General features: G+C 33.1%; 2 protein-coding genes across 2 annotated transcripts in view; both read left to right on the top strand.

The window, feature by feature from the left end:
* Positions 1-3,362: 3,362 nt before the first annotated feature.
* On the top strand, positions 3,363-9,689 carry LOC116770591 (muscle M-line assembly protein unc-89). Its single transcript, XM_032662130.2, has 12 exons — positions 3,363-3,581; positions 3,753-3,795; positions 3,901-4,068; positions 4,140-4,738; positions 4,927-5,195; positions 5,581-5,727; positions 6,713-6,833; positions 7,385-7,557; positions 7,805-7,927; positions 8,098-8,681; positions 8,804-8,977; positions 9,344-9,689. Exons 1-12 carry the CDS (start codon positions 3,543-3,545, stop codon positions 9,547-9,549), a joined length of 2,646 nt encoding a protein of 881 aa, XP_032518021.2. The 5' UTR covers positions 3,363-3,542; the 3' UTR covers positions 9,550-9,689.
* Positions 9,690-12,261: 2,572 nt separating this feature from the next.
* The window catches only part of LOC116770650 (arylalkylamine N-acetyltransferase 1-like), a 39,098-nt gene continuing 38,830 nt past the window's right edge, over positions 12,262-12,529 (top strand). Inside the window, exon 1 of the mRNA XM_061521067.1 lies at positions 12,262-12,375. The gene's annotated coding sequence lies outside the window, so the exon portion shown is untranslated. The remainder of the gene's footprint in view (positions 12,376-12,529) is intronic.

Below are 12,529 nucleotides of genomic sequence, written 5' to 3' on the forward strand. Positions count from 1 at the left end.
ATTATATTAATATTTATAATACAATTTTATACCTTAAGTTTGTCAATATAAGGTTGATTATTAAAAATTTCCAGCTAAACTGAAAAAAAGTTGTCATGGCATCGTGGATTTCTAAAAAAATATATATTTTTCTTAATTTCTAAGAAGACCAAAGTAAATCATGATATACAATTCCTTTGTTTAATGTTTATAACACTAACATATAGCGACGAAAATTACCCATTAGCTTCGAGAATACCTTGGTTTTACTGGTTTTATTTCCATGTACTCATTTTATTCCACTTTAGTATTGTGTAATCTCCAAGGAATACATAAATAAATGAATAATGTTTCCATCCATATACAAATTGTGATAAAGTAAACATGTTTAAAATAAAACTACAAATTTTCACGTAAAATGTGAAAGCGGAAACGTTAACACGAGCCTAATGGTGTCGTAAAAGACATCGTACGCTATGGCTTTCAGAAAGACGACTGTTTCTGAAATGTGTTACTTAAAGTTTGTTTACGCGTATCTTTTATTTGACAAGAAATTGTACTTTTTTCACATTTAACTTTATAACCACAAATTTTGAACCGACGGATCTAAATTATATCTTAAACACTACGAAATTTACATAACTTTCAGTTAAAAAACCGGTTTTCAATGTTGCTCAGAAATACTACATTTATGTAATTGTTAAACTTGCAAGTAAAAACAATAATATTAAAAGAAATAAAATACACGTCGATGTTAAACAACTTGACTTAAAAAAAAAAATCATCCAATTCACTTTAAGTTTTTTATTATTTTCTCTACAAACTGACATAAATTTACACGTAAACACATCTGCATATATATACAATATTTAATTTTTTATTTATATCTAATATTTAAGGTATATCTAATATTTAATTTTTATTTACGTATTAATTTATATCTTAGTAAATAAACCAATCAGCAATGATAAAAAATGGGTGTATCGTTTCAAGTTCAATAATAAATACACAGAATCCATTTTAGCCTTCGCTGACGATCTCGCAATATTGACACGTAACCCCAAACACTGTTAAGTACTATTGAATGAAGTGGATAAATTCTGTGAGTGGACGGATGGATTGAGGACAAACCAGATAAAATATGTCACTGTCTGTGTCTCGGTAGGCGGAATACAAGATAAACCTCATACCACCCGGGATTATCGTTAGGCGGTCAAGGCATTTCTACGATTAAGGAAAATGCACCATTTAAATTTCTCGGTCGTAAAATTGATAGTATAGGTCGTACTCCATCTTTAGAAGGAATAGTAGATAGCTTTTGAAAAGATCTTAACAAGGTAGATAGCCAACAGATCAGTAAAGTCAAAAAAACTTGGATCTACGACAATTACTCAATTTCACGTTTAATTTGGCCTTTCCTCGTCTATGATTTTAATAAAACCCTTTTGTCAAAGTTTGACGCAGACGTCATAAAGGGAACGCATTTATTAAGGGAACGCAATAGTTTTGGGATCAGTCTAAAAAGGCCATCGGAAGGCTACAAACACCTAAGAGTTTCCAAGAGATATATCCTGGGGAAATCCCATGATGAAATCGTTACATCGCTCTCAAAAGACAGAGATGCCCCAGAGCTAGAGTCATGACTTCAATTCCATAAGCAGTTTATGATAGGAGCACAAAGTAACCGAGTAGGATTAGGATCAAGTAAAAATGCCTAAGATACGGATATATTGAAGTCTTTTCTTCGGCAAGACGAGAATGATAAATATAAGATCCATGCAATGAGTTTAGAGATACAGAACGAGTGGGTTACACATAGGAGATTTTTGCATCCCATTAGCACTAAAATGGCGGACCTTAATTCATGATTGGTCGCCAGCATTGCTAAAATTTTATCTCAATGCGTTCCAAATGACACCCCCAGATCAGAGTAATTTAGTAAGATGGATTAAAGGTAACGAAAAAACTTGCTATATCTGTGGGAAGGCATTCGGAACTGCTAAGCTTATGCTGGTGACATGTAAGGTCTCGCTTCGTCACGATAGGTACTCGCGTCGTCACGATAAGATTCTGGAAATAATACGTGAAGCGATTCGTCTTTCGGTAGCCAGAGTGCAAAGGAAAATAATCACAAACGAGCGATCAGTAGGTTTTATGAGAGAAGGCAATATAGGGCTATAAAATCAAACGTACTCTATCCTTAAACCAGATATATTTATGTATTCGCGAATTTTGGGAAACCAACATCCCCAAAGACCTTGCCATCAAGGTCAATAATAAGTATTACGAGATCACTAACAAACTCACTTGAAATAGGTTCGTCGTGGAATTGTACGCGGTATAAGTGGAAGCAAGAGGTATAACGGCAAAACCTTCTAAAAGACTTGGTCCTGTCCAGAACTGATAACAATTCATTCGTGGAGCGTACTTCGAAGGCAGTCTTTGTTGGTTCTTTTCAAATTTGGTTAGGTAGAGAGAGGAACTTGGACGGTTTAGGTGACCGTTTAACTCACGTTTGATAGGGGCCCCTTAAACCTACACCTGAGGCGCAAGTCAGGCTGAGGCACAATTGAAGCTCTACAACGCGGTGGAACCGGCACCCTCACGGTGAATGCATTGAATGCTAAGAGTTTCGTCTTATTATAAATTCACTCTGTATAAATATTAAACTGGAAATTGTTGACTTACATAACACCTACTTTTCTTTCAATTAATAAGTGAAATCTTATATTCTATGTTTTCCTTATAAATAATATTGAAAAAATTATGTTAGATACCTATAGTTCTGACTTTTAATATTGATCAATAATACTAATTAATGGGCGTACACATACAATTAAAAAAAAAGGAACCTAATGCGATATTTTTTACACTCTAATATAAACTATACACAAGCGTATGCAGGCAGTTTCGATAAAAAAGAGTTGGTAACACGAGTTGCCCATACTGATTTCTATTCAAAAGCATAATTTGTCGTATTTATAAGTAGCAAAAAACAAAAAAATATATATACTTATTTGTATAAAAGATCACATAAATGAATTCTTACACTTTCACATTCTTCTTATAGATCTACTATTATTTATAAACACGGAGTATATGTAGCAAGTAAATCTATCATATTCTTACTGAGCATTATGCTTAATATTCTATAACATTTTGTTTCAAGAAATATTTACTTGAAGTCGTTTGAGTTGTTACATTAAGGTACGGTTCAAGAGAATGTTAGTATATAAATCTATAGTTAAATTATTATAATTATGCATACATATCTACAATAGTTTTTTTAATATCTTCCAGTATGTGAACAAATAGAATAAATTTCTCGGCTTCAGTTTCTTTTGGTTTTTGAACGAATTTGTGAATGTCAAAATGCTAAACTCAGTTTTTCTGACAGAACGAATAAGAATGGCTTACAATAATTCATTAATGAGAGTGGTTTTAAACGTATAAAAATCGTTGTTATGTGATTTTATATTAAAAAAGAATGTTGTCGCTATAACTGAAAGCATTAGGGTGAATTGTACATTTTTTGTGACCCACGACAGAAGTAATTTTCAAAAATGGACGTAGTCGGCAGCGAAATCGGACAAAAAATGAGAGTTAGTATTTTCTTAAAATTTATAATAAATACATTTTCACGATGGAAAAAAACTAAATGAATTAATTTACTTATATATTATGAAAGCCATAAACTATTTTAACAACTTTATGAGTATTGTTCTTCTAAAAATATGTAATAGAAATGCATTGAATTTATTGATTATTTTCAGTCTGCCATAAAAGCCAAGCTGACTGAACTGGGTTGCTACGTCGGTAAGATTAAAAAATACATAAAATATAATGACACATATTTGTATTGCCTATATTTTGCCGTGTATTCAATATATACTGATATGTTATGACATATTGTCTTAATAGATGATGAGCTTCCTGACTATGTTATGGTGATGGTAGCCAATAAACGCACCAGGGCGCAGATGGAAGATGACTTGCAACTGTTCCTTGGTGATAACACAGAACTGTTTGTAAACTGGTTGCATCAAGTACTGAAAAAACTTCAGGAAGTTACTGTGGCGGCACCACTAAGTAATTATATCTTTTAAATCATATCAAATACTAAATTAGTTATATAATTAATGTATAACTATGGTTTTCAGAAGCTGATGCTAAAAGGGATAAGTCTGAATCTAAAGAAAAGAAAGTAAAAGATAAAAAGGATAAAGACAAAACAAAAAAATCTGAAGCTAAAAAATCTAAAAAGAAAGACAAAGCCAAAGAAAAGGCTCGCAAAAAGGAAGATAAAAAAGATCACAAAAGCAAGAAAAAGAATAAACATGATATGATTCGACCGAACATACCACCATTACTTATGAATATGGAAAAAGACTCCGAACCGTCTATAACAGATGTGTTTGCTGGTCAAATATTGAAAAACCACGGCGTCTCACTCGAGCCATACAAAGATAGTGCTAACGACATAGAAAGAGATTTGAAAGAGTCCAAGAGGCCGTTATTACCTATAATTGACCCAGCAACCATCACACAACCAGAAATTAATACAAAAGCAAATTCAAGTGATGAAAACTTAAATAGCAACGAAGCTACAACTGAAATAACACAAATCGAGGCAAAAATACAAGGTTTAAAACAAAAATTAGTCGATCAGCTCGACTCCATGTCGGATGACGAGGACTTTTTAAACATTAGGACAGAAGCTGACGAACTGATGAACGATTTTGCTGAAGATGTTTTACAAGTACGGCAATTATGCATAGATAATATTATAATAGCAGTATTATATTCTCTGATAAAATAATGATTACAGTAAAAAGTAATAGTTGCTAGCAAATAATTACTTTAAAAATAAATTGACATGATTTTAATCAAATTATAATTTATCCTACTTAAGTATGAAAATAGGATAATTTTTTTATATTATTTCAGGAGATATCTATACCCCCACCAGCAACACCACCCCTACGCACCAAATGTCCAACGCCCAAACATAACAAATGCCTATCACCAAAAAACCCATCACCCCCAAAATTTCAACCGCCCCCAAAACCCATAGAAGCCAAGGAAATGGAAACCTTGCCACAAATAGAACTGAACCTCCCAAAGCGACCGATCCGTGAACGACTCGGTGCTCGTGAAACCCAGAAACCGGTGGAAACCAAAGAAATTGAAACCAAAAAGCCAGATAGCCCTGAAAGGTTGTTAATTACAAACTCATATAAGGTAGTAAGAATGATGCCACTTTTATGTTTCTTAGGTGTTACAAGGTCAATTCACACTAATACATTAAGATTTATCACACTCCTGAAGTCATGACAGGACCTAATATTTTTTTTTACGTTAATTAAGAACTATAAACCTTAAAAAAAAAATATCAAACTAATATTAATGTAAATATTTTTAAAAAAATCATCACAGATTACTAATAATATAATTATAATACCACTTATGTGTTTTTATTGTTAAGTATTACCGACTATCAGGCACGCTAATGTATCATATACTGTTGCACTGAAATCTAGACCTCATTGCACTTGAGCTTCAATGTTCCGTTTAAAAACTTACTATCATTAAACATTTCAGGTTTACACCCGAGAAAGAGCCGGAAATGAAACCACCAAAAAAATCGGCAAGAAGTCGTCTTGGAAGCCAAACGGAACACAACAGGAATGTCACCCCACAGAGTAGTCAGGACACACCCGAAACCAGCTCGAAGAGACTCACATCCAAGTAAGATATTGTAGATACATATAAACTACTATATATATATATATATATATATACTCGTTACCAGCCCCGGCTTCGCACAGGCTATTTACAAAAAACATAAAACAGCCTATTTAATTTTGAAAATTATTAAACTTATATTATTAAAACTTTCAAATGGTACGCCCGAATAAATGATTTAAAAAGTAATTTACAGATACTGATGTAGGGTTGAAAACGAACTAATTTATTTTGATAAGACTTAGTAACATTTTAATGTAAATAGATTTCCAATAAACGCTTTAGGAATGCCTATTTTTAAGAGTTGTAAAATGGATATAGTATGTTATCCTTAAGGTATAGACATATGCCATCGCGGACCTTTCTGTAGACCTTTATAAGATACACAATTCCACCATATATTATTTTTTTATATCTCAGAAGACTTTAGGCAGCGTTTTCGTTAAAAGCTCTCAGACGGCTCATGTTTTCTCGACATCTTCAACAAATATCGTTAATGTACACACAAATCAATACAAAACCTTAACAAATTATACTAAAACCTTCCTCGAGGATCAAACTATCGAGTGGTGATAACTGTTTGATAATTAATCGGTTCAGTACTTGTTCCGTTTATAGCGAACAGACGGACAGACGCGGCGAGGGACTTTGTTTTATGACCACAGCATGTATTAAACAGGAAAAAAGTCTAAACCAATTTTGATGGAATTCAATGACATAGTTCAGCTTGTAGATTAGAATATTGATTTTCATTTCAAATAAAAATCATATTTTGCATTGCTGGGCTTTTTACATTTTGGTATGTCCAAGATTGTCACAAAATCTCCAAATCATATTTACAAGTTTTGTTTATTTAGAATATTTCTCCAGTAGAATACATGAGCTAGCTGGCTAATGAAATACTGTTTTACATACTGGAACCTAAATAAACGGTTCCGCTTGATGTTAAGTATTTCTTTGATTTAAATTAACTATGTTCTTCCTCCAGGGTTTGCGCGGGCCGATCCTGTCTGTCAGTAGTGCGTGTTCGGCCCCGGCCTCGCGTACCAGCACCGGCGTCAAGTCTTCTACTACGAGCCGTGGCCGACGCTCACAAGAGTCTTCTCAATGTAAATATGCTACTAATGTTATAGAGAAAGATTTTGAGGATTTATGTAGGCATGTTTCTTGGTCTTGCACGTAAAGTACTGAGCGGTCGAGTGTGTGAATTACAAACAATTCCAGTCTCAATACACTCGTAATAAGAACGGTAATTTACAATCTTGAAACACTATTTACACTGTCACCTTGAGCTTCGGCTCGCGCCTCGTCTCGCGACTCGCACGCGAGTGTAAACTCCGGGTAAGAGTTGTGCGTGGTATGAAATCACGTGACGTAGCAATCAAAATCTGTTGCTGATACCTTTATTTATTGGACGAATATTTTTTTCTGACCGTAACTTGTCCTGTAAACAATTATATTAAAGAAAAATGTTTCCTATCTATTCAAATGCACACTTTCAAGAAAATATTAGTTGTATGCTAATATAAAAGTTCTTTGATTATCAAAGCATGATATTTTTTAATATTCTTAATTAAATTTCTAATACTAATAATCATCGAGTTTAGGCCATACGTAACTATGTACTTAGTATAAGTACTGTACATCTATACTTTTTCAGATCCCGCCAAAAATCGACACGGAACCTAACAAAATAAAACGCGCTCTAGTGTTACCGATGCGACGTGCTGAAACAAAGAAAATTGTCATACAGGTTCCCGTTGACACGTCGGACAGTCAGGGCGACACCATCAGCTTGGGCGAGGATATAGATCTTGAAGACAAGAGTAATAAGTAAGGAATAAAATATAGTTACGTTCGTCGTCATATGTTACATATGATAGACGTTTGTATGTGTGCGTGTGTAATAAAATGTGTGGGTGTGCGTGACTGGGTTTCCTGCATGTGGGCGTGCTTCTTGGGTACTTGCGTGTGGGTGCGTGTGTTAGTTGTTCCTTAACAAGGAACAATTGAAGATACACTGGTAGTATAAAAATACTAAATTCAATTCAATAATTTATTGATGTTATTTTGCTTCCAGAACCTGCAGCGATGTGAAGGAAAAGACTGTTTTTAAGCCGCAGTCTATAAAAAAAGTGATCCAGAATACGGAATACGTACCATCTAGGTCTCCCAACTGTGACGATGATATCTTGGACACGATGTAATTATGAGTACATATATAATATATGGAAATTATTCTGTAGTACTATAAAATATTTAATTTGTTGATCCAAGTAACACTAGCTCAGAGGATAACCATATAAGAAGTAAAAATTTAGTTTGTTACATGAATTAAAAATATGTATTTATAATATTGTTGTTATTCTCCAGAAACATTCACAATCCCACAGTGGATAAGGACAAAGACACGCAGTTCATCGTGACGATGGACGGTTATCACCCGAACGCGTTCCTAGCAAAGAAACTTATGACTGAAGGCTTATTGGATGAAGAAAATGACGAAACACCAAAACCACAGGCTGAATTAGATAAGAAGAGAGAAGAAGACCCTCCCAAAAAGAAGGAAGAAGAGACGCCCAAAAAGAAATCCGATAAAAAAAACGAAGAAGAAGCTCCCAAAAAGATAACAGATAAAAAGAAGGAAGAAGTAGCTCCCAAAAAGAAATTGAATGACACGAACAATGAAAGCACCCAAGTTATCATCAAGAAGGAAAACACAAAACAAGGGGAAATAAATAAGGAAGATACAAAAGTTGATAAAAAGACTGATACCGCTGAACCTGATGAACCGCCAATAAAGAAGAGGAAAGCCTCTCCCATCATATTTGATGTGGACAAAAAGAAAGATAAAGAACCAGATAGGATTCGAGAAAGAACTATAAGTTCTAGTAGCGACAATCACATCACATTGAGTACAACAGCCAGTGCTCATAAGTTTGACTCAGTCCCACCATGTAAGTTCTCATACAATAATGATGATATATTAGTGGAGTTAAGCGAAGTTGTATCAAAAGATTTATATATAATTTCATCCTGTACCAAGCAAACGATATCTAATCTACAACTATCGTTCCAGTGTCGTTGTCTGATCGTAAGCCGGTGTGGTGTCGCACATTCCCGTTATGTCGCTACGGCTCGTCCTGTGCGTTCTCTCACCCTCGCTGCAAGTTCGCAGCCGCTTGCACCCGACGTGGATGCGTTTATTCGCACTCACCAGATGCAAACACACCAGCAACGACACCATTACTTGGTAGGGGGATTGTGTTTTAATATAATTAATGTGTACTGTAAAAAAACTGTAGAAGTGTTGTTTTTTTATGGCATCTATACTGTAATTAATTTGTTGCAAATCAAATACAGTATGTTTGCTATAATTATATATTTTCTATTTGCTCCTTATTCATTTAAGTGCTCATTAGTTATATTATTTTTTCTTAAACAAAAATAACTTAAAAAGTTTTAAAATAATTTAGTTTTGCAAAAATAAACATATAACAACATTACACAATTCATGTTTTATCTTATTATATCCCTATATACAGTTCTGAAATTATCAAAATATTTATATAATGAGTATTTATTATATATAATTCCCATATAAATGTTGTTATTCCAGCATCCCATGTGGTACCATCAGCGAACTACAAGACCATAACCAGTATGACTATACCGAGCATGTGTAAATACTACCCTCACTGTGTCAACCCCTCCTGCCACTATTACCACCCGAAGCCGTGCAGATACGGAAAAACTTGCGCAAATAAAATTGAATGTAACTTCTATCATAACGATGTACCCTCTAAGTTTAAGTATTCTGTGTAGGAATATAGATTCTGAATAAAATGTCTTTTATTTGGGGAAAAGAATTGTGGAATTCTGATGCATCTATATTATTTAGGCTAATACTATAGTATTCTAAACAATATGGGTATATAAGTGTGAATAAAATTATTATATTTTAATCTTGCATTATTTATTTAAGAGAAACAATTTGAATTCAATACCAATTACAAAGAGTTCAATCTTGATAGTTGCAATGATCTTCAATAAAATATATAGCTATTTTTCTTTAAATCAGAATAAATTTAAAGATACAGTATCAGTAAAATATATAATTTTTTCCTGTTTGTACAGAGGTTAACGCCCACATTGAATAATAAATGTGAAAGAGGAGGTTATTTATTGCCAGAAATCATTGATTTTGTGAAAATCTCCTCTAATTTAAAATTTAGGGGGTTAAAAGAAATCGCTCCTAAATTTATAAACCCTCTATAAAATATACAATCTATTTAGTTATGATGTTTCCTTTACAAAAAAACCCTGCAGTTGTCACATAGAATTAACAAGTATGAGAAGCCTACATACATACAAAATATACATAATAATTAAAGTATTATTTTTATATTAGATTGCTTTCGATTTTAAAACAAGTTTGTTTTAAAGTTAAAAACATTATAAAGATATATTGTATGGTAGTAATCGCCTTATTTCAAAAAAGACAAACTTAATTGCTTAAATATTTGCATAGATGTGATTTTTTAACTTTTATGAGATTTTTGACTTTAATTATCAGTTAGAGAGAAGATTAATAATAGGTTAGGTTCAAAATTTGGATATTTCTTACAAAAATCCGGTTTCTTGCTAGGTATATGGAAGCTTTGATAATTCAAGAAAACACAAATAATATTTATACATTTACGTTAAACGTGTTACATAAATTTGAACAATACCTATAGAATTCCAGGAAAATACTTGCAATATATTTAACTTTAGCGTGAACGATATTATTCTTCATAACATAATTCAGATGATATATTATAATTTATAATTCAGTCAGGAATAAAATTTTGTGTGTCAATTAATATGTCAAGGCTAAATCAATGTGCCTGTTTGATAGGGGCCACAGGTTAACATTTCGGACTCAGATTGGACTCTTCCTATAAGGCAAATGTTTTCGTTATAATGCCACACTTATAGGTACTGGAGTCAAAAGTATTTTATTTTTAAGTTCATATATTTTTTTTATATAGTCGATTTCTTGTATTTCAATTTACTTTTTCAGATATGAAATTCAATAAGTCATGCAAGTTTTATACACACGTTTTTATCTTGTACGTTTCTAGTAATTTAAACCATATCCGACAAACATTTTCGTACTCTTGTCATTGACATCGATAAACAACGTTGGTTTAATGTTGAAGTAACTATGATTCTTTTTTAATAATGTATATAGTTGATATGTATATTACAGTCCTTGAGAGTCAAAATCACTTACGAAGTTACAAGGAATTAATAGGCAGTATATTTACAGTAGAAAGATTGCGTTGTAAAATAATGGATGGTTGACATAATATTCAGATATATTGTTCAGCTTTTGATAGGCTCGATCACGATATTATCATGTTAAAACTACAAGGGCTTGGTATTAGAGGTGATCTTCTGGGATCTATTATTTCCTTTGTCATAATGACAAGAAAAACGCTTGGTGCGGGAAAAGCTACCACCGTAATTATTGACTAAACATTTGGCGTCCTCCACGGTTCTATTTTAGTCTCATTAGTATATTACACACAATATGTCAATCGCATTTTTATAGATTTCGTGCATTATGTTCGTTTATGTTCGCGGTACTTAATGTTCGCTGATGATAGAAAAAAGTACTCTTTGCAGTAACATCATTAAAAAATGTAAATATTCTGTCACAGTATAATATAATAATAGTTAAAATCAATAAGTGTCAACATTGTATGTTGATAGATGTTTTCCTTCAGCCGGAAAATTAGGAACATTGAATACCTTTTTTGCTTTGATAGCACCTATAGCAATTTTTATTTTGATTAATACCTTTTTTATTGAATTTAGTTAGACAAAAAGATGTATAAAAGACCACATTTGCGATGCTAACACGAATTGGAGCTATGCCTTCAGTTCAGTCCATATTGCCTATACATATATTCAAGAAATTCTTTTTTTTATATATCAATGGTGCGAACGAACAGACCAGCCTACTTGGTGGAAAGTAGTCACGGTGGCCTAAGGACATCTGCAACGAAGAGGATCTCGCGGATATGTTGTCGACCTTGATTGTGGGAGAGGGAGCGGGGGCGGGAGAGGAAAGGGCGGGAACTGGGAAAAGGCTCTCTCACTCATCGGATTCATTAGAGACTACTTCACGCCGATCTTCTGTGAGAGGGTGATACTTCCTCGGTCGAGCCAGCCCATGTTCGAGCTGTAATAACTGACCACAGCTAGACAGGACCAGCTGTCAAAAAATTCTATTAAAAGAGTAGTCAATATCAATATTACAAATGTAATTTCGGACAGCAATTAAATAATTATTAAAAATATATGAACTTACGCACATGTTATTAATAAAATATATACTGTTGGCTTGATTGTTTGATATTTGATAGATTAAAACCCACTATTATATTTCTATAGTTAGATCGATGTATAATAATAATGTATCTTATCACTTTTATGCGAACATTACCCACAAGTACGCTACTAAATAGATTGTAAAACGTCCCTATCCGTCATTTAGTCATCGCGACCCAGGAAGGGATATGTAATCTAGATATTTGGATACACGCCAGTGCAGTTTTCATCAAAGTCTGAACCTGAATTTGTTCTTCAAAGCGATACACGGTGAGTACTTGAAATAAGACGGTATAAGATGAAACGCATCAGTGAACAATCGCTATACTTAAACTGTAACAGTTATATTTAACTACAATATGTTTAAAGAAAACTACATTAGATAATAAAGAGTTCTTACAATATTCTTACAGTTTTTGATTAT

The sequence above is a fragment of the Danaus plexippus genome, chromosome 7, assembly GCF_018135715.1.
Source record: "Danaus plexippus chromosome 7, MEX_DaPlex, whole genome shotgun sequence".
NCBI classification, from domain to species: Eukaryota; Metazoa; Arthropoda; class Insecta; order Lepidoptera; family Nymphalidae; genus Danaus; species Danaus plexippus.

Coding starts and splice junctions, on each gene's coding strand:
- LOC116770591 (XM_032662130.2), top strand. CDS start 3,543: ATGGACGTAGTCGGCAGCGAAATCGGACAAAAAATGAGA. Junction 3,582..3,752: donor AAATCGGACAAAAAATGAGA/GTTAGTATTTTC, acceptor GATTATTTTCAG/TCTGCCATAAAAGCCAAGCT. Junction 4,739..4,926: donor TTGCTGAAGATGTTTTACAA/GTACGGCAATTA, acceptor ATATTATTTCAG/GAGATATCTATACCCCCACC.